The sequence below is a fragment of the Capra hircus genome, chromosome 14, assembly GCF_001704415.2.
Source record: "Capra hircus breed San Clemente chromosome 14, ASM170441v1, whole genome shotgun sequence".
NCBI lineage: Eukaryota > Metazoa > Chordata > Mammalia > Artiodactyla > Bovidae > Capra > Capra hircus.
In genome coordinates, this window is record NC_030821.1 from 14,612,873 (window position 1) to 14,634,154 (window position 21,282).

At 42.2% G+C, this 21,282-nt stretch overlaps 1 protein-coding gene across 1 annotated transcript in view; it reads left to right on the forward strand.

The window, feature by feature from the left end:
• SDC2 (syndecan 2) overlaps window positions 1-19,307 on the forward strand; it is a 123,364-nt gene extending 104,057 nt beyond the window's left edge. Inside the window, exons 3-5 of the mRNA XM_018058255.1 lie at window positions 7,317-7,453; window positions 15,650-15,785; window positions 16,901-19,307. Coding sequence (XP_017913744.1) covers window positions 7,317-7,453; window positions 15,650-15,785; window positions 16,901-17,064 — 437 coding nt within the window. The 3' untranslated portion in view covers window positions 17,065-19,307. The remainder of the gene's footprint in view (window positions 1-7,316; window positions 7,454-15,649; window positions 15,786-16,900) is intronic.

The window sequence follows — 21,282 nt, forward strand, 5'->3', positions numbered from 1 at the left end:
TCTTCAACTCCTGTGGTGTATCAGTTATCTATTACTTCAGTAATGCCTTGTAACAAACCATCCCAAAGTGTAGTGGCTAAAAACAACAGTCATTTTGCTTAGCTCCTTATTGTTCAGGGTGGCAATCTAGGTGGCCTGACTGGGCTCTTTCCCATGTCAGTGGTCAGCTGCAGGTTGAGTGTGCTCATCTTGCTGGGCTCTGTCATATCTGTGGGCAGCCGGGCAGACGTGGCTCTGGTCACTATGGGCTCTCTTTCTCCAGAAGGCCAGCCATTTGTCCACAGGGAGAAGACAGAGATCCCAAGATAGCAAGTAGGAGTGTGCAAAGGCTCTTGAAGTCAAGGCTTAGAATGGGCACAATTTCACTACCATGTTTGATAGGTCAAAGCCAGTCGTAGGCCCAACCCAGACTCTGCTTCCTAGTGAAGGGACCCGTAGGGTTGTCACAGTGCAGAGGAAAACACTACAAGAAAGAGAAAAGATTTGATCATTTTGCAATCAATTTCCCACACCTGGGACATATTTCACCTGTGCCAGGATTGGCTCCCAGGAAACTGAGAAAGAGGAGGAGCTTGTGCATGTATTAATGATCAGATCAGGAAGGTGAGGTCAGCAGCATCCTAGGCAAGTCTTATCCAGGATCTTCCTTGATTTGAGTTTCATTTTACATTCAACATTTGGTAAAAGTCTGTGTAGTCAAAGCCATGGTTTTTCCAGTAGTCATGTACAGATGTGAGTGTTAGACCATAAAGAAGGCTGAGTATCAAAGAATTGCTACTTTCAAACCATGGTGCTGAAGACTCTTGGGAGTCCCTTGGATATCAAGGAGATCAAACAAGTCAATCGTAAAGAAAATCAACCCTGAATATTGATGCTGAAGCTGAAGTTCCAGTACTTTGGCCACCTGATGTGAAGAGCCGATTCATTGGAAAAGACCCTGATGCTGGGAAAGATTGAGGGCAGGAGGAGAAGGGGATGACAGAGGATGAGATGGTTGGGTTGGTCCATTGGACCGACTCAATAGACATGAGTTTGAGCAAACTCTGGGAGATAGTGAAGGACAGGGAAGCCTGGTGTGCTGCTGTGCATGGGATTGCAAAGAGTCAGACATGAGTTAGCAACTGAATAAATGCCGAATGTAGATGTCTCACAATCAGATCAGCGTGGGCTTCAGAATAACCCAGAGCAAATTAAAATTGTGTCTTTGGGAGAGATCTAGCTATATAAGAATGAGTATCTTAGGTTGGAAAATGCAAGTCTGAGAAAGACAAGAAGAAGGGTTGTGGCCGACCTAGTTAACAGTGAGCTTACAATGTAGTCCTCTTGTAAAAATAGCCCTAGTTATTCTGGGGAGAGTGATATATATCACACACGCAGGATGAGTGTGAAAAGTTGTTCTCTGTAGCCCACAACTCTATTAATATTGTTCGCTCATGGCACCTCTTTTTTTTGTTAACACCTCAAAAGTGCTTTGTAACTGTCTTCTTCAAAATGTCTCAGGAAATATACCTATACATACATTTTGGTCCTCATTTCACAGATCTTAGAATCTGAGAGTTGTTAGAGACTTGTAGAGGTTGTCCAAGTTATTTTTCTGATTTCTGCTAAGATTGTCCTTAAATTTAATATAAAGAATGCAGATTCAGTCCTGCTCCTCTGGAAGCCCCCCATGTTCCCCATCCAGATGAAAGGGGATTGAAGTGGTAGTTTGAAATCCTGAACCACTCATCAGACAGATCGAGCTCAGACTTAAATGTGGGCCCACATTGCCTCTGCCTCGGCTGCAACCTTGGGCAGATCATTGCTGCAAAGAAGTGTATCATTCTGGATTTTGGAAACCTCGTTGCACTATATTGGGGATGTTGATTTTCAGCTTAAAGGTAGCAGAAGATATAACTAAAATTTGTAAAGCCCTTTACTTATTACTAATTTACTGCATGTCAGACACTGTTCCTAGTCTTATAACATCTCTATAAAGACAGATTCTGTTACCTCTGTTTTTCACATGAAAAAATCTAAGGCCTGAGGAGATTGAATAGCTTGCCTCAGATCACACTGTTTAATGGAAATGGAGCTGGGATAGGGGCTAGGGAGCCGGGCTTGGGAGTGTGTTCTCTTCACTCCTTTGCTCTGCTGCCTCCCTGTGTCCTGAAACCCCACTCTAGGATGGGGAGACCCTGCCTCGGTGATGCACAGTCCCTGGTGGAAACTGGGGTCTCCTGGGTTTTGACCAATGTTCCCTCTGTTCTCAGTGCTGTCATGCTGTTCAGTAGAGGAGCACAGGGCCTGCAGGAATGTCCCAAGACCCAGAGGGTACCTCCCAGGGGAGAAGATACATCATCCTCTTACTATACATGTGGACTCAGGGGTGGGCATTGACAGACATGAAAACTTCAACCATCTGCTTAAATGTTTCATGGACATTCACTGTGTGCCAGATGCTTGGCCATATTCTTTGGACACACAGAGATGAAAAACTAGGTCTCTGTACTCAAGGAACCAAGAGTCAGATGAGAAAAATGTAGAAATGAGAAAAAATATAATTGTTACACCATGTCATGGATGATATAGCATAAGAAGGTGCTATACAACAAAAGTGTAAGAGCTAAATGCAGAATTCTGGGTAAAGGTGGTGGATTGAAGGTATATACCTTCCAATACCCAGCTAAACTGCCTGTAAATGAACTGGGCCTAAACTCATGAAGACAAATGGAACAGTATAGGAGCCAAAGGCCACAGTGTTTTGAAAGCTGGGAGGCAGATGGGCTTGTAGTAACAGACTTGGCAGGCATGAGAAAGCTGAGTTAGCCAGCTGTGGGGTGCGGACGGTGCAGGGATGGGAGAGCAAAGAAGCAAACTAACACATGGCAGAGTCCCCACAGGGCCCTAGAATTCACGCCACTAGATGGAGGGTAAAGATGGTACTGAACTCAGGATGACTGACTGAAAGTTTATGAACTAAGTAGATTTCCCACCTGAAACTATCACAACATTGTTAATCAACTATACTTCAATATACAATAAAAAGTTAAAAAAAAGAAAGTAAGTGGATTCCCTAATTCCTTCCCATCAGAATGCAGCAAAGGGATTGATGCTCCTGATCTGAGAAGAAAACTGGAGGTTTATTATCTGGAGAGGAAAAATAGAGGGGTCTTTGGACTGGAAATGTATCAGGCACATTTGGGGATGGGGGCCCCACATTGAAAACAGGGAGAGCAAGTTCTTAGATTAATGCTTAGGTTAATGCAGAGATTTTTCCAGTTGTCTTCTCCAAGTCAGTTCCCGGAACTTGGCCTTCACCCTGTCTGTGGACTTGAACCAACTCAAAGGAAATAAATCTGAAATACTGACATTGGCATTTAACAGACTTCTTCTGTGTGCTCAGAGTTTCTAGTCAGCTGCTCAACCTTTCCCTCGTAAATATGAGAAGACAACCAAGGCTCCCTGGACATTTATAGGAGAGCTGTAAATGTCTGAAAGATCAAGACCTTCCTATACCTCCAAACTGGAAGAGAACAGAAACTCACAGTGAGAACTTAGAGAAAAACTTATTAAATTTGGAGAGATAAGGTGCTTTAATGTTGAAACAGGAAGAGGATACTATAAAAAAAGAACATTGTGAGAGTGCAAGAGTCCTTGGAGAGTGAGACTGTCATGTCAGAAATGAACAACTCATTAGGAAATGAGATGATATGCAGATATTTATTCAATTCATTCAACTAGTGTTTAATAATGACCCATAACATGGGGAAATAGACACCATTCTAGGTGCTAGGGACACTTTAGTAAATAAAATCTAACGATGCTTTCTCTGATGAAATAATCGTATTTATTCCTTCCTATACTCTCTATTTCCCAATTTCATCTGTGAAAAAAAAATGCATTATATTTTTAAAAGATTTATTTCTTCAGGAAGTAGAAGAAAATGTTATTTTTTTTTTTTTTAAGAAGAGACTCAGTGAACAGTGGAAGCAGATTAAAATAGTTCCATGATGGAGAAAGAGGGGATGACACTGATTTTAGGAATGAGAGTTTAAGCAGGAGAGTTTCCAAGGTGGAAACAGGCTTTGGGCTCAAGGTTAAGCTGTTTCAGGCACAGAGGACAGTGAGAGCTGAAAGTCAGGGGTGAAGGGGATGTGATCAATGGAGTTCCCAGATTTCTGGTTTGGGCAAGAGGGTCAATCTTTTTAATAAAGATGATAAATGCAGTGGAAGAGCCACCTGAGGTGGGTCACTCATCTAATTTAAGAAGTGCTAACTTGAGAGAATTTTCTACTTTATAAAATATCTTCTTTCACAACAAATTCTCCAAACTCCTAATTTGGCGATTCGTATTTGTAACTATTGTAAGCCAAGAGTCTCGAAAACCCTTAATTGAAAATTTTTCCTTTCTCATTGAATTTTTTTCCTAAGAAGCAAATCAGTCATATTATGTATAAAATTTTGATGGAAAATCAGGGAAGCTGATATGAGAGAGCAGTGTATTTGGACCCATCATTATTAATGACTTACATTTACGTAACATTTTATGTACACAGAATGCTTTCAAATATATGTATATATAATGTTTGCACCTCTGAGAATTAGTTGTTAGCTCCATTTTACTGATGAAGAAACTAACTCAAGCATTATTTGTCCAAGGTCACAGAGATAATAAATGCCAGAATAAGTACTAAGTTTGTTTAATGCCAAATCCCATATTTATTTCAATATGCTCTTCACCATTTTTTTTCTGAATAATGAGTGTACATGCTGGAGGAAATCAATATATTAAAATACTTAAAATGAGTCATATTCATAGCTTTGCACTTTTCCTAGTATCTTACCTCATATTTTTTGAACTGCTTGTTATTTTAACATGATTCCATGCAGAGTCTGGGGCTATTCATCATTTTTTCCTGTCTGAGGAAGCAGGTTAGTTTGAGTTACAGACTTTGAATTTTTAAAGTTGTTACAAGTTTGACAAATGATCAACTTAAAAAGAATGTTGTATTTGAATGTGAACAATTCTCAAATGTTATTTTTGTAAAAAGGCAAAATGAACAAACAAAAAACATAGTGCCAGTTGGAAGTCAGTGGTTAGTCCTTACCGCACAGATACCGGGCCAGCCCCTGGGGGTGTTGGGATTTTGTTAGACACTCTTGTGGGGAGCCAATCAAATGCAGTCCCTCAGCCATAGGAAGCTTGTGATAAGTGCAGTCTTAGGGTAAGACAGGTGGTGCTAAATAAGCAGGTGATGAAGACTCTAATGTGGAAGGAAGCCCTTCTCCAAGGAATGACATTTGTGCTAACGTCTAGAGGTGAGGTTTAGAAATTAACTAGGCAAAGACTTCTGGCCGAAGATCAGGGGACCACAGCTGGAGTCTAGGGGATAACGGGATAAATGATGCTGAAGGAAACTGAAAGAAAGGTAGGCCAGGACCGGACCACACAAGAAGAGGTGGCGGCATTTCATATTCACCTTGAGAGCAGTGGAGTGCCACTGGTACAGTTTTAAACGGGAGAGTGATGGGGTTGCAGCCCGTCTGTGCACAGAGGACTGGAAGGAAATGAGGAAGAAGGGAGGTATGGTGATTATGGGAAGACTGGATGGCGATGGAAGCCCGGGAACCCTAGAAAGGTGTTTAGAGTGGAGACGTAAAAAGAAGGTAAAATCCATAGAACTGGGTATAGATTCAATGTGGTGGTGAGGAAGAGGGGAGGGAGTCAGAGCTGTGATTTACAGGAACAAAAGGTTCCGCTCACTGCCAGATAACATGAGGAGGAAAGACTGCGTTTGTAGAGGGACAGGCAGGGAAATCATGAGTTCTAGTTTTTAAAAATTTTATTGACGTGTAGTTGATTTATAACATCGTATTCATTTCTGCTGTATGACAGTGATTCAGTTGTGTATATTTTTTCAATATTCTTTTCCATTATGGTTTATCACAGGATATTGAATATAGCTCCCTGTGTTAGGCAATATGACTTTGTTGTTTATACATTCTATGTATGATAATTTGCGTCTGTTAATCCCAAACTTCCAATGCTTCCCTCCTTACCTTCTCTCCCCTGGCAACCACAGGTCTGTTTCATGAGTTCTATTTGAACGTGACCGAGATGTATTTACTACCTTTGAGTCATTCATGTGAAAATGCCAAGTAGGCTGGTGGATATGTAGGTCTAAATTTTGGAGGAGTGGTAGAAGGGAACCACTTGGGTTAGTTTGGGTTTCATTTGTATTTAGATGTAACAGAAGCCATGGGTGAGAGAGAAAGTGTAGAGTAAGGTGCAGCCTAGGGCTCAGCCTTAAGGAACTTTTCATATTTTGTGTCCAGGTAGAAGACAATGAATCTGCAAAGGAGACTTAGAAATAGCCAGAGAGGTGAGGGGAAAGCCAGGAAATCAGAGTCATAGAAACCCAAAGGTAGTGCATCAGAAAGGAGGTGAGAGTTGACAAGCATCCAATAATACTAGGAGGTTCAATTAGATGAGGACCACTCTGGAAAATGCCACTGGATATGGTACGTGAAGGGGAATGGTGACCTTAAGAAAACAGTGCCAGCAGTGTGATGACTGGGAACAGTCGACTAGGGGGAGTAGAGCAGAGAGTGGAATAGGTGGTGTGGGAAGGAGCTGGTGAGTCTGCACAACCCCACTGAGAAAGTCTGGCTATAAATGGGGGAGGAAGTGCAGCAGCTCACCCACATACAGGGTCGGTGTTCCCTTTTCATTGTTGTTGTGATGGAAAATGGAAAATATAGCATGTTTCAGCATCAAAGGGAAGCAATCTCTTGAGGAGGGGAGACTGAACACACAAGCAAAAGAAGGGCTACTTGAGGGTCTTCCCTGGTGGTCCAGCAGTTAAGAATCCACCTTGCAACGCAAGGGACATCGATTTGATCCCTGATTGGGGAACTAAGACCCCACGTGCCATGGAGCTGCTAAACCCATGCACTGCAACCAGAGAGCCTGGGTGCACCAACTGCTGAGCCCACAGGCCACTCCTGGAGAGTCTGTGTGCCACAGTGAAACATCCCTCATGCCACAACTAAGGCCTGATGCAGCCAAATAAATAAATTGTTTTTAAAAGGGCTACTCGAGAACATTCGGGATAATAATAATATAGAAAAAATGCCAGACTCCCCACAGATCCACTTTGAAGTCACTTCTTCAGACTCTGAAGACTGCAGGAAGGTTTATGCTAAGTTCCTGAGGAGTAGATATTGTGAAAAAACATGGCTCTGTCATTATCAACTTTAGACCATGTAGCCAGATACTGTAGAATTCTGTGTCGTGACTCATGTGCTTAGCTCATCTTTGCTTATTCTTCCAGGAGCTGATGAGGATGGAGAGAGTCCAGAGCTGACCACGTCTCGGCCCATTCCAAAGATACCGTTCACTAGTACTGCTCCAAGAGTGGAAACCACAACGCTGAGCAAGATACAGGACAAGATCCCTGCTCAGACAAAGGTGTGTTTTATTTCACATCATGTCATCAGGTTATGGTCAATGTGCCTTTTTAAAAAATTGTACAGAATGTTCCTTTTAAGAGGCACCTTTTAAAACTGTGTAAGGACAACTGGTCTTTTCATTATATTGTAAATGGCTCCTTATTCGTCATGATCGTTTTGACATTTGCCACCTACTGCTTTTTTGTTGTTGTTAAATAGGCTTTGTTTTTCAAAGCAGTTTTAGATTCACAGCAGAATTGAGTGGGAAGCACAGAGAGTTCCTGTATACCACCTGCCCCCCTACATGTTCAACTGCCCCCCCCACCATCAACATCCTGTGACAGAGAGGTACACTTGTTACAACTGATGAATCCATTCAGTTCAGTTCAGTGGCTCAGTTGTGTCCAATTCTTTGCGACCCCATGGACTGCAGCACGCCAGGCTTCCCTCCTGGAGTTTACTCAAACTCATGTCCATCACGGCAGTGATGCCATCCAACCATCTCATCCTGTCGTCCCCTTCTCCTCCCGCCTTTGATCTTTCCCAGCATCAGGGTCTTTTCCAATGAGTGGTTCTTTGCATCAGATGGCCAAAGTATTGGAGTTTCAGCTTCAGCATCAGTCCTTCCAAAGAACATTCAGGACTGATTTCCATTAGGATGGACTGGTTGGATCTCCTTGCAGTCCAAGGGACTCTCAAGAGTCTTCTCCAACACCACAGCTCAAAAGCATCAATTCTTCAGTGCTCAGCTTTCTTTACAGTCCAACTCTCAGATCCATACATGACTACTGGAAAAACCATAGCTTTGACTAGACGGACCTTTGTTGGTAAAACAATGTCTCTGCTTTTTAATATGCTGTCTAGGTTTGTCATAGCTTTTCTTCCAAGGAGGAAGAATCTACATTGGCTGGTCATAATCTCCTAGAGTCCAGAGTTTAATTTAGGGTTTGCTCACTGTGATGTATTACCTTGTATGGGTTCTGACACATTTCTAATGGGCATGTAAACACCATTAGTGTAGCCTACCGAATAACTGCACTGTCCTAAAAGTCCTCTCTCCCCTACATGTTTGTTCCTCCTGCCCTCCCAGCCCCTGGAAACCACTGATTTCTTTTTACTGTCTCCGTAGTTTGTGCCTTTCCAAAATGTTGCATAGTTAGAATCATGTAGTATGTAGTCTTTTCCGATTGGCTTCTTTCACTTAGTAATATGCATTTACAGTTCCGCCATGTCTTTTCATAGCCTAATGGCTATTTCTACCCATTATTTTTATCACCCAGGCCTAGCTTATAAACAAATCTTTTTTACAGGGTGCTTCTTCTTAAGGAACTCACAGCCCAGTTAGGAAGCAAAACCTTTTCAGTTTATGTGACATACATTAGGAAAATTTGTTTTTATTTCATAAAGAATTGGTTGTGAGTTAAAACCATTGTAAACTTTGCATCTGCTGAAACAGGTTATGGACTAAGAAGACTCCAGGTACTAATCTCAGTAAGTATTTTCCCAAAGTCTTTTCAGGCCCACCACCAGTGGTATGTAAACTTCAGCTCTTCCAATGATAATGATGAATGTGGGTATATATCTATATTCATTTTGAGAGCTGTCTTATTAAGAAATAAGATCTTTGGCCTTAAAACAGAGCAAAGGTTTCTAATGGAAACTAGGGGACTGGTGATTTTGGCTTTATTAGCATGGTATTGCAGTTAGCTGACCAGCTACTACTAGGTAAGCTTCTTATGTTGGAAAATGCATGCTATAGTCTAAAGAAGGCTGAAGTTTCAAATCCTGCTGTTGTTGTTCAGTTGCTCAGTCATGTCTGACTCTTTGCTACCCCATGCACTGCAGCACACCAGGCCTCCCTATCCCTTCACCATCTCCCAGATCTTGCTCAAACTCATGTCCATTGAATCAGTAATGCTATCCAACCACCTAATCCTCTGTCGTCCCCTTCTTTTCCTGCCTTCAATCTTTCCCAGCATCAGGGTCTTTTCTAATGAGTCTGCTCTTTGTATCAGGTGGCTAAACTATTGGTGTTTCAGCCTCAGCATCAGTCCTTCAAATGAATATCCAGGGTTTATTTCCTTTAGGGTTGACTGGCTTGATCTCCCTGAAGTCTAAGGGACTCTCAAGAATCTTCTCCAATACCACAGTTTGAAAGTATCAATTCTTCGGCCCTCACCCTTCTTTATGGTCCAAGTCTCACATCCATACATGACTGCTGAAAAAACCATAGCTTTGACTAAATGGACCTTTGTTGGCAAAGTAGTGTCTCAAGTCCTAGATCTGGTCAAGTGTCTTAGCTTCTCTGACCCATTTCTCTTGGGTCCTTGAGAAGATTAAATGTGAGGGCATGCAGCATGGCACCCGAGACTCAGTAAGCACTCTGTAAGCCTTCATGGAAGTCGGTTAGAGCAGTAGAGACTGGGGCAGTTCCCCAAGGGAAAGTGTGGAGTAGCAGCGGCAGGAGACTGCAGACAGTGGAGGATACCATGCTGCTTAGGAGAGCTTGGAATCACAAGTGTCCCTGCTTGGTGCTCACCCGTCTGTTGGTTAGAAATGAAATGCTGCCAAGGTTTAACAGCAGACAGGATGTGGAAGACTGTGTCATGAAGGTAGGGACAGGCTGTCTCCGGAGTGAGAAGTGCCCCCTCTGCAGGTAGGACTGCGCATGGGCTTCCAGCCCGATGACGCTCCTCCCTTTCCCACAGTGCACTTGTTCTTCCCCTCCCCTTCCCACAGTGCACTTGTTCTTCCCCTCCCCTTCCCACAGTGCACTTGTTCTTCCCCTCCCCTTCCCACAGTGCGCTTGTTCTTCCCGTCCCCTTCCCACAGTGCGCTTGTTCTTCCCCTTCCCACAGTGCGCTTGTTCTTCCCCTTCCCTTCCCACAGTGCGCTTGTTCTTCCCCTTCCCTTCCCACAGTGCGCTTGTTCTTCCCCTCCCCTTCCCACAGTGCGCTTGTTCCCGTCCCCTTCCCACAGTGCGCTTGTTCTTCCCCTTCCCTTCCCACAGTGCGCTTGTTCTTCCCCTCCCCTTCCCACAGTGCGCTTGTTCTTCCCCTCCCCTTCCCACAGTGCGCTTGTTCTTCCCCTTCCCTTCCCACAGTGCGCTTGTTCTTCCCCTCCCCTTCCCACAGTGCGCTTGTTCCCGTCCCCTTCCCACAGTGCGCTTGTTCTTCCCGTCCCCTTCCCACAGTGCGCTTGTTCTTCCCCTTCCCACAGTGCGCTTGTTCTTCCCCTCCCCTTCCCACAGTGCGCTTGTTCTTCCCGTCCCCTTCCCACAGTGCGCTTGTTCTTCCCCTTCCCTTCCCACAGTGCGCTTGTTCTTCCCTTCCCCCGCTAACCTCCTACCCACGCCACTCCCCACACAGGCGCATAGGCTGGGGAGGAACAGGGCTGGCTAGGTTTCTTCAGATGTGGAGCAGCCAGGACAGTCCTCTCCAGCCTGGAGTGCCCTCTGTTGGATGGAGAAGGGCCTGTTTCCGTTAGCGGTAGACCAACTCCACAGGCCAGGCACTTTAAGGAGGAGCTGTGAGCCGTGAGGCAGACCCATCTGGCATGGTAGCTGCTCCAGAAATGGATTCTGTAGAATGAATGAAAAGAAAAAGGGAGAAGAGAAGTGAAAAGCAATAGGTGCAGCTGAGGGTAGGTCATCCAGGGTGGCCGCTGAAAGATGCGTCTGACTCCGCTGCACGTATATGTGACCAGTTGTCGTGACTGAATCCCCTGAGGTCAGGAACCGTTATGACTCACTAGCTTGAGACACGGAGAAGGCAATGGCACCCCACTCCAGTACTCTTGCCTGGAAAATCCCATGGACGGAGGAGCCTGGTGGGCTGCAGTCCATGGGATCGGGAAGAGTCGGACACGACTGAGCGACTTCACTTTCACTTTTCACTTTCATGTATTGGAGAAGGAAATGGCAACCCACTCCAGTGTTCATGCCTGGAGAATCCCAGGGACAGCGGAGCCTGGTGGGCTGCTGTCTATGGGGTAGCACAGAGTTGGACGCTACTGAAGCGACTTAGCAGCAGGAGCAGCAGCTTGAGACAAGAAACTCAGTTTTGGCTTTTTGTGGTAGAGTTTTTATCCTCAGGAAAACCTAATTTGACATAGAGCTGTCTGGTCAGTTGACAACAATAGGTTGAAAATTGATGTAAGCTTTAAAAAATTGACTTTAAGGGAGTGTCAGATTGAAATAGAAAAGATAGATGTTTGGCAGATGAGCTCAGAAATGAAGGACCCCAAAACATTTTAATGTATTCTTGGTATCATTTGTTTTTGAAGTAGTAATAATAAAAGTTCATCCATTTGTGGGAGGTTTATTGAGTGCTACTCATTGTGTCGAACACTTTTTGCAGTACTTATCATGATAATAATATTAGTGATTAAATTTTCTATTTTGTAATTACATGGCACAGCTAAATTAAACATTGCCTTTCGGATACCATTAATACAGACTTTGCTTTTGAGTGGGCGTCACAGTGGCATTGATGTCACTGTTATAGATATTCTGTCCAGTTTGTTGTAAATTTATGTGACTAAAATAAAAAGAATACAGGCATCTGTTCAAGCAGAGCATTGCTTGTAACCTTTTACTCCGTTACATTTTCATGGTATCCAAAGAACTAGACATGGTTATGACAGATCTTTAATTGACTTCATCTAATCATCCATGCTGCCTTTTCATAATTTCACTTTGCACATGTATGTGAGAGTCCAAGCATTCAGATTAGTTCTGTACTATAGAAAGTATTCGTATTAGTCAAACTCTTCCTTTCATACAATAAAACTTGTAAATTTAAAGAGTAACTGTTCCATCCAGAGCACTTAGAAGCTTGTGCACTCATTCCTGTGAGTACTGTGGTAGCCCCAGTTCTGTGGAGACCTCCTGTCCCCCAACCTGCAGACCCCCTGAAATGCAGGCTCATTCCTGGCTGTTGGATCAGAAGCTGAGTAAAATGGAAATGTTAACTCTCTCAAAGGATTTTAGGGACTGAAAAGACCTGAGGGGAGCTCATGTGATCTGTCATATAAATGAGACGAAGATGACATGGATGAATTAAATTCCATCTCTAATGTCACAGTAGCTACTTGCCTTCACCTCATTCACCACCAGAACTCACTTCTTTCCCTCATCACAAGCCTGGGTATCAACCTCCTTGAGTTTTCTCTTCTCTTTCCTAGCTCTCCCTTAACTGCTAATGAGCAGGGAAAAGTCTCCTAGATTAGAATCCAGATAATTCATTTTCTCATCTATTGAGTTGTCTGTCCTTCTACCAGGCATCCAATTAACGATGGGCTTTCCATGAGAAGAGTGGAGGAATTGAGGCAGAATACTGTCAGTGAGCTTTTCTCTTACCTTTCCCTTAGTACAGGAAAGCCAGGGGAGACCTTATTTTCTTCTCTCACAATAATGTAGCTGCTGCCGCTAAGTTGCTTCAGTCATGTCCGACTCTGTGCGACCCCACAGACAGCAGCCCACCAGGCTTCCCTGTCCCTGGGATTCTCTAGGCAAGAATACTGGAGTGGGTTGCCATTGCCTTCTCCAATGCATGAAAGTGAAAAGTGAAAGTGAAGCCGTGTCTGACTCTTCACAACCCCATGGACCGCAGCCTACCCGGCTCCTCTATCCATGGGATTTTCCAGGCAAGAGTACTGGAGCGGGGTGCCATTGCCTTCTCCACACAATAATGTAGAGAATAGTGAAATTTGGAGTGCATGTTGTACGGCAGTGAAATGATCATTTTCCTGTAGCCTCTGCTTTTTGTAAGTCATGGCAGGTTGAGGGTTAAGTCAGTACAGGGTGTTCGTGTGGCTTAGGAAAATGAGACAGGCATTCTTTATCGTGCTTTATTATACGTCATCTTCAGTGGAAACCAGTCTAGTGCTCTGTCCACTGAGGCAAGGCCCACTGACCTGGAGCTCAGATGGATACACCTAGTGGTCCTTCTTGGAAACACTGATGACCTTAAGGCACCCCAGAAAGGAGAGGTCCCTATGTTTTTTAACCCTCTAGGCTAAATAGCTAGTGGCCATATTGGATGAATGCTGGCCTTCAAAAAGCCATCAGGCATTTAACTGGGCCACAGCTTAGAATCCTAATGAAGGTGGTTGGCTGCTCTTCGGAAGAGTAGTAAAGCTAAAAAATATTTTTGTCTACAGTAAGAGACCAGTGGAATTGACAGTGTTTTTCGTCGGTAGTGTTGGCCAACAAGAACTTGAGCCTGATAGAGAAGAAACAACTCGTTTGAACTGTGCTTATCTAATTCAGTGGTTCTTAAACTGTAGAATTATCTGGAGAACTTTAAATAAGTACCAACAATAAGCAGTGCCACTTTTACTCAGTCCAGAACAATGAAACAGTCTCTAGTGGTGGTCTTTTACATATATATATATTTTTTTTCTTTAACTTTTCAGGTGATTTCAGATTTCAGTGTAATCTTAGGTCATTTGTACACAATGGTCAACACTGGTGCTGAAGGTTAGAAAGCCAACAGATGATTTATGTGATGGTATAATGGGCTATAAAGTGTTCTGGGGTTTTTGAGAGCTGGAAGATCAGGGCTTTGTGAAGGACAAATGGACAATGAAAAAAGTGAAAATTTTGTATTGGAGTTAGAAGTGTATGAACCAAGGCACAGATGTTAGGAATCAGTTTTGGTAAGTAAGTGGTAATAGAGATGGCTTGTCAGGGCTTCCTACTGGAGATTAAGGAGTGGCCTTGGGAGATGGATTGGAAGCCACCCAACGCATGCAGTTGGATATGATGTGGTAAAGACCTAGATAAGGCCTCAGGAATGAGAATCCATGGAAGACACTGAATTTGAAGGAATGGTGAAAGGCAAATTGAAAGGACTATATATATATAGACTTCCCTGGTGGCGCAGATTGTCTGTCTACAATGCGGGAGACCTGGGTTCCATCCCTGGGTTGGGAAGATCCCCTGGAGAAGGAAATGGCAATCCACTCCAGGACTATTGCCTGGAAAATCTCTTGGACAGAGGAGCCTGGTAAGCTACAGTCCATGGGGTCGCAAAGTCAGACACGACTGAGCAACTTCACTATCACTATATATATATACATATATACACACACACACATATATATATGATATATGAGGTATCACTTAGTCATGTCCACCTCTTTGCGACCCTGTGGACTGTAGCCAGGCAGGCTCCTGTGTCCATGTAATTCTTCAGGCAGGAATACTGGAGTACGTTGCCATGCCCTCTTTCAGGAGGTCTTCCCAACCCAGGGATTGAACCCAGGTCTCCCACATGGCAGGCAGACTTTTTACCATCTGAGCCACCACCAGGCAAGCCCATTGAAAGGACTGTGACATACCAAAACATATAACTTGAAATGTGCCAAAATAACTTTGGGGGCCCAAGAAAATAGTAGTTACTATTGATGAAAATGGGGGAGAGGGTCGATCTATTATGATGGTACAGCCAAGGATGAGGGTCCTGTAGGGTGCTGGTAGGTAGGAATAACGCTGCCTGGAGGTGAGATGGCGAGAACTGTAGAATACTCAAGAAACTGAGAGTGCCCTTCACTGGACAGATAGAAAAAGGGAGGTCCAGAAAAATAGCGGATCAGGGCCACACAGGAGCTCCTTACAGAACCCAGGCCCCCCTGAAGTCTAGATTCTAATCCAGGGTGTGGTGAAGGTGTAAGAGTGAATAAGTAGTGGGGATCCTTACAGACGAAGCCTGTTGGCTGTGCCCCACAGAGCAGGCAGAGCCCTGGGGGAACACTCAGGGAGAATGCCTGCAGGGAAGCTGCCATCGCAGTACCCCAGGTCGCAGAAAGGTGATGAAGGAGTGAGTTGAATTTGGTAATGTTGTTGGGTTGGAGCAGCCAGAAGGGGATGGTGGCCGGAAGACTGAAGAGTGGTAAGAAGGCTAGAGATCCTTGTGAAATGTCAGCTTGGAGAATAACCATGCCATTAGGGTTATTGCAAACTCAGTAAGTTGTCCATCTTGCCTGTACATGTGATGGGTGTTGTATAAAACCATGAACAATGCGGGTCCACCATAGGACTCACCCATTGGTATGCACATCACACAAAGGGACTATTTCATTTATTTTCTAAACCCACTGTTTGAAAAAAAAAAAAAAAACTTGGGAAAGTACTTACTATTTCTTTCTTCCAGCACATTAAAAGATTTTTTATAATCTTTCTTTTCTTTCTTTTTTCTTTTGCCTATACCAGTCACCTGAAGAAATTGATAAGGAAAAAGTTCACCTCCCTGACTCAGAAAGGAAAATGGACCCAGCTGAAGAGGATACAAATGTATATACTGAGAAGCACTCAGACAATCTGTTTAAACGAACAGAAGTCCTGGCAGGTCAGTAGCCCGGTGAAGGGTCCTTAAATAGGCTTCTGTTTGTCTGAGTGATGTTCAGAAGTATCAGTGGAGTTTGCCGGATGTTACCTTACTACTGAAAACCATCTTGAGCGCCTGTCTCATTTCAGAGCGAGTGAGGCAAGGGTTAGGCAGAGGTTGTCTCTGTTTTCTGTCAGCTCCCTCAGCCTACCCCTTGGCCCGCCATTTGAGTTGGGGTGGGGAGAGGCAAGAAGAAAGTTAAGGCCTAAATTGGTCTAGAACAACTGGGTGTCAGGTATGGCAGAATGTGAAGCTCAGTCAGGCTTGATCCAAGACCTCCTGATCTCAAGATAAATTTAAGAGAAGAGGAGGTTCTTTATGGAGAGGGCCGTTGATACAGTGCCTACGGCACAGAAGGATGTTGTCTCTAATCATAAACAAAGTATTAACCTTTGATTTTAAAGGGGAAGATTTGCAAGATTTTACAACACAGTCCTTTTTAAAAATGTTTATTTTATTGAAGTTTATTTGATTTACAACATTGTGTTAGTTTCTGATGTACAGCAAAGTGATTCAGTTATACATATAATAGTTTACATCTGCTAATCCCAAGCTCCCATTCTAGCCCTCCCCCACCCCCACCCCTCCCTTAGCAACCACAGATCTGACCTCTACCTTTGTAGAACACTTGATCCTTGAGAGGAAAGTCCCAAATCCAAGATGACAAAGGAAATTTGCATGCTTTTTTCACAGTTCCCTTTGCAAAATTTAAGTCAGTTATATCATGTTTTGTGTTTTCATTGAAAAAGCAATTAGAAGATTAGATTACAAAAATGTGAATGCTGAAAAGGCTTAAGAGTTTTAATGTATGGAACTAGTTGAGGTCACAGCCAGATTTTTTCTTATTGAGGCTTTTGGGTAATATTATTAATACTAATCAAAGGAAGTATTATATCTCTTGAAGAATGTCAGCTTTGCTTAATTACCTGGTTGCTTCATTGAATCCAGTGTTTTTTAGTTTTGGGGATTTCAAATTAAGCTTTTTATGAAAGTGTCGATAAATTGGCCTTAACAAAGCTAATTTCTACCATCCTTGAATCTCTTCTATAAGTAATCTTCCTTTTGGTGTGTTTCAGCTGTCATTGCTGGCGGAGTTATCGGCTTTCTCTTTGCAATTTTCCTTATCCTGCTGTTGGTGTATCGCATGAGAAAGAAGGATGAAGGAAGTTATGATCTTGGAGAACGCAAACCATCCAGTGCTGCTTATCAGAAGGCACCTACTAAGGAGTTTTATGCGTGAAAACTCCCATTTAGTGTCTCTATTTATGAGATCACTGAACTTTTAAAAATAAAGCTTTTGCATAGAATAATGAAGATCTTTGTTTTTTGTTTGTTTGTTTGTTTTTCATTAAAGAGCCATTCTGGCACTTTAATGATAAAAATCCCATTGTATTTAAATCTTTTCATGTATTTCTTTAGAACAACATAAAATTCAAACTTAACATCTGCAGTGTTCTGTGAATAGCAGTGGCAAAATATTATGTTATAAAAACGCTCAGTGTACATGGAATCAGTTTAAATTTCTATGCGCAAATATGAAAAGAGTGTTTTTATCCGATGGTTCGAAGATGAAAGCTATTTCATTTGTGTCAGCATGTCTCAGAGTGACCTTATCAAGTTGGTCTTACTTTGTTAATTTATCTGTTGTTCCCCTCTCCTCTGCTCACCCTTGAAAACGAAACAAAACTCTATGCCTTTTGTAGCTGTTACGGTGCAATTTGTCTTTGGGTAATTCAGATAATGGTAATTTAGTGTATATGTGATTTTCAAATATGTAAAGTTTAACCTCCACTTTGTATAAATTTTTAAGTGTCAGACTATCCATTTTACACTTGCTTTATTTTTCATTACCTGTAGCTTCAGGCAGATTTGCAACAGCAAATTAATGTGTAAAATTGGATTATCACCACAAAACTGTTTAGTCATGTCTATCCATTCAGATCTTCTTTTGAGAGGATTTGATGTGAGTTACTGACAAGCCTCAGCAAACCCAAAGATGCTAACAGTATTTTGAGAAGTTGCTGCAGATTCCTTTGGCCACTGTATTTGCTAATTTCTTGCAATTTGAAGGTACGAGTAGGGACTTAAGGAAAAAATAAGTTTTTGTTCTTACAAATGCATTTAAGTTGTAAACGTCTTTTTAAGCCTTTGAAGTGCCTATGATTCTATGTAACTCGTTGCAGACTGGTGTTAATGAGTATATATAACAGTTAAAAGAAAAGTTGGTATTTTATAAGCACAGACAATTCTAATGGTAACTTTTGTAGTCTTACAAATAGACGTAAATTGTAATTTGGGAATATAAAAACTACTGAATAAATCATGTGGCCTAATATTGAAAATGTCACTGTTATAAATTTTGTACATTTTCGATCAAATGTACACTTCCCCTTTGCTAACGACGGTCTGCTCTCAAGGATGTTGTGGGTTTGATTTCTGAGTGTTCCACGGTGTCTGTAAATCAAAACCAAAGAGCTCATTTGATGAGGCTGTTTATTATCAGATTCGCTTCTGAATTGGCCAGAGGAAATCTGAATGTATCATCCTGTGTGTGTTTGGATGTAGATATTGGAAGGCTGCCAGGGAGGGAATTGTGAGTTTCACAACCTTTATAGAGATAGCTGATGGCAATATTGAGATGGATACCTGCTCTGGCAAATAACTTTTAGGACTATAATTTCCAAAGAACTAAAGAGGGCTTTCCTGATGTCAGTATCTATGGTTTAGTCCTCTGGATTGTTTTACCTTTGAAACTGTGCTCCGAATCTCTCCTGAAGTTTAACCGAAGAAGTAATAGATGGAATACCATAGTTCACACTATGGGGAAGAAGAGTCCCTCAGGGAGGTTCTAGGCATTAAAAGGAGGGCTTCACTGCTTAGGAATGAGGTTGCCAGAGAGCAGTGATGCCTGAGAAAGAGATGGAAATGGGAGGGTACCCTGGTGCCCTGGCTGGGGACTTCCTTCTAACTGAACATTTCCTTTTTCTGTTTTACCACCAATTTTGTTTTAAAGTGTGAGCTGCCAAAGTAGGAAGAAGACAGCAAAAATAGCAACCTTTCCAACATATAATTTGCTTTTAACGAAGTATGAATACTTGCTTCATTTGGAGAACATTCCCTGGAATTGCCACAGAACTCAAAAAAAAAAAAAATTGATGCAGCACTCAGAACAGTGTTTACTTAAATTCTTAATGGCCTTAATTCTCAAAGTCCTGTCCCATCACTTACAGAATCAGTCTACTGCAGAGTGATTAAAAGGAAGTGATAGCACTTTCTAAAGCTGCACAATGTCCCTCGGTTACGGAGGTTATGAGTGTAGTGGGTATACCTCTAACTGTGCAAAGCATAGCAAAGTTCAGTTTGTAGAATATTAACTGCTTGGAATATTCATGTCAGGAAAAGGAAATTTCTGGCAAATATTTTGTCACTGCTGTAAAGCAAAATATTTGTTAAAGTGCCAAAATAAAGTCTGTCATGCTGAAAGTAAAAAATCATTGTATAGACTGACATCCAGTTTTCTTCAACTCTACGTTTTCTGCTCAGTTTTTGTTTTTTGTTTTTTTTTTAAGATTCAGTAAATACTACTATGAAAAGTGTTAGTAATGATTACCAAGATCAGGAAAATTTTGGTAAAATATAAATATTAAAGCCAATGTGAAAATTTCCTGTTTCCTTAACCACATCTAAATGATTTCCTGTGTGTGAATATGGCTTTCTTTGAGAAGCTTGCAATATTCAAACTGTCCTATTTTGAGCATATGTGGGTAATGGTATGAGCTCATTTTAAAAAAAGTTTCACCTGCAAGTGCCTAGTACCTGAACTTCAGGATTAGGACATGGTTAATAAAGTTGAATTTAGGGTAGACAAGATTATAGAAATTACCATCTATTAACATGAAACTTAATACTTTCAGATCAGATGTTTAAGGAATTATATTTTGGTAATTTTTTTTTTTTTTTGCAAGTAAAAGACAATATACACTTCCTTATTAAGGATATAGCCTGTTTGTCTAGGGTCTAGGAGACAGCTAAATAAGGAGAACAAAATTAATTTACCTTGGTTGCCCTAAAACACCAAAGGATACAGTAACTTTGTAGTTTTTAGGAATTTATTTCTTCAATATCTCAGATATTTTGAAACCGTAAGGAAAATTTTTAAGTGAGGAGCAAAAATATACAACAAAAAATATTGCAGGATTAATTTAAAAATCCTACATGCGTGCTCAGTTGTGTCTGACTCTGCAACCCTTTGGATTGTAGCCTGCCAGGCTCCTCTGTCCATGGGGATTTTTCAGGCAAGAATACTGGAGTGGGTTGCCATTTCCTTCTCCAGGGGATCTTCTCGACCCAGAGATGGAACCCACATCTCCTGCATTGCAGGCAGATTCTTTACTGTTGAGCTATCAGGGAAGCCCTAATTTTACAATAAGGATATTCTTTACAGCTTTATTATAATTACATAATGAAATGCTTGGAAAAGTGTATTAAAATGTATTTGGTTTTAAAAGGCAATGACTAAGCAAAACGACCTCTAACTTGAGTTTTTTAAGTTCTAAGCCTCTGGCAGACAACAGTGAGACCCTCAGAGGTTTCCAATTAAAATAAATCAAGCCAGCTGATAAATAGATTTATCTAAGTAATCACTAAGGTTTTCTTCAATACCCAAAGAGATCCAATCAGTCCATTCTGAAGGGGATCAGCCCTGGGATTTCTTTGGAAGGAATGATGCTAAAGCTGAAACTCCAGTACTTTGGCCACCTCATGCGAAGAGTTGACTCACTGGAAAAGACTCTGATGCTGGGAGTGATTGGGGTCAGGAGGAGAAGGGAACGACAGAGGATGAGATGGCTGGATGGCATCACGGACTTGATGGACGTGAGTCTGAGTGAACTCTGGGAGATGGTGATGGACAGGGAGGCCTGGCGTGCTGCGATTCATGGGGTCGCAAAGAGTGGAACACGACTGAGCAACTGAACTGAACTGAACTGAATATTATGACCGTAGTGAAATCAGAGGTTTGTTCATTTCTTGGGAATTAGACTTAGTTGGCATTGAAAACTTGAAAAAGGATAAAACAGCTATCTGCCATTATCGGTTGAGTCACTTAGTCACGTCCGACTCTTTGCGACCCCATGGACTGCAGCACGCCAGTCTTCCCTGTCTTTTACCAACTTCCAGAGCTTGCTCAAACTTATGTCCATTGAGGCCATCCAACCATCTCATCCTCTGTTGGTCCCTTCTCCTCCTGCCCTCAATCTTTCCCAGCATCAGGGTCTTTTCCAATGAGTCAGTTCTTCGCATCAGATGGCCAAACAATTGAAGTTTCAGCTTAAGCGTTAGTCCTTCCAATGAATATTCAGGATTGATTTCCTTAAGGATTGACTGGTTTGATCTCCTTGCAGTCCATGGGACTTTCAAGAGTCTTCTCCAATGCCACAATTCAAAAGCATCAATTCTT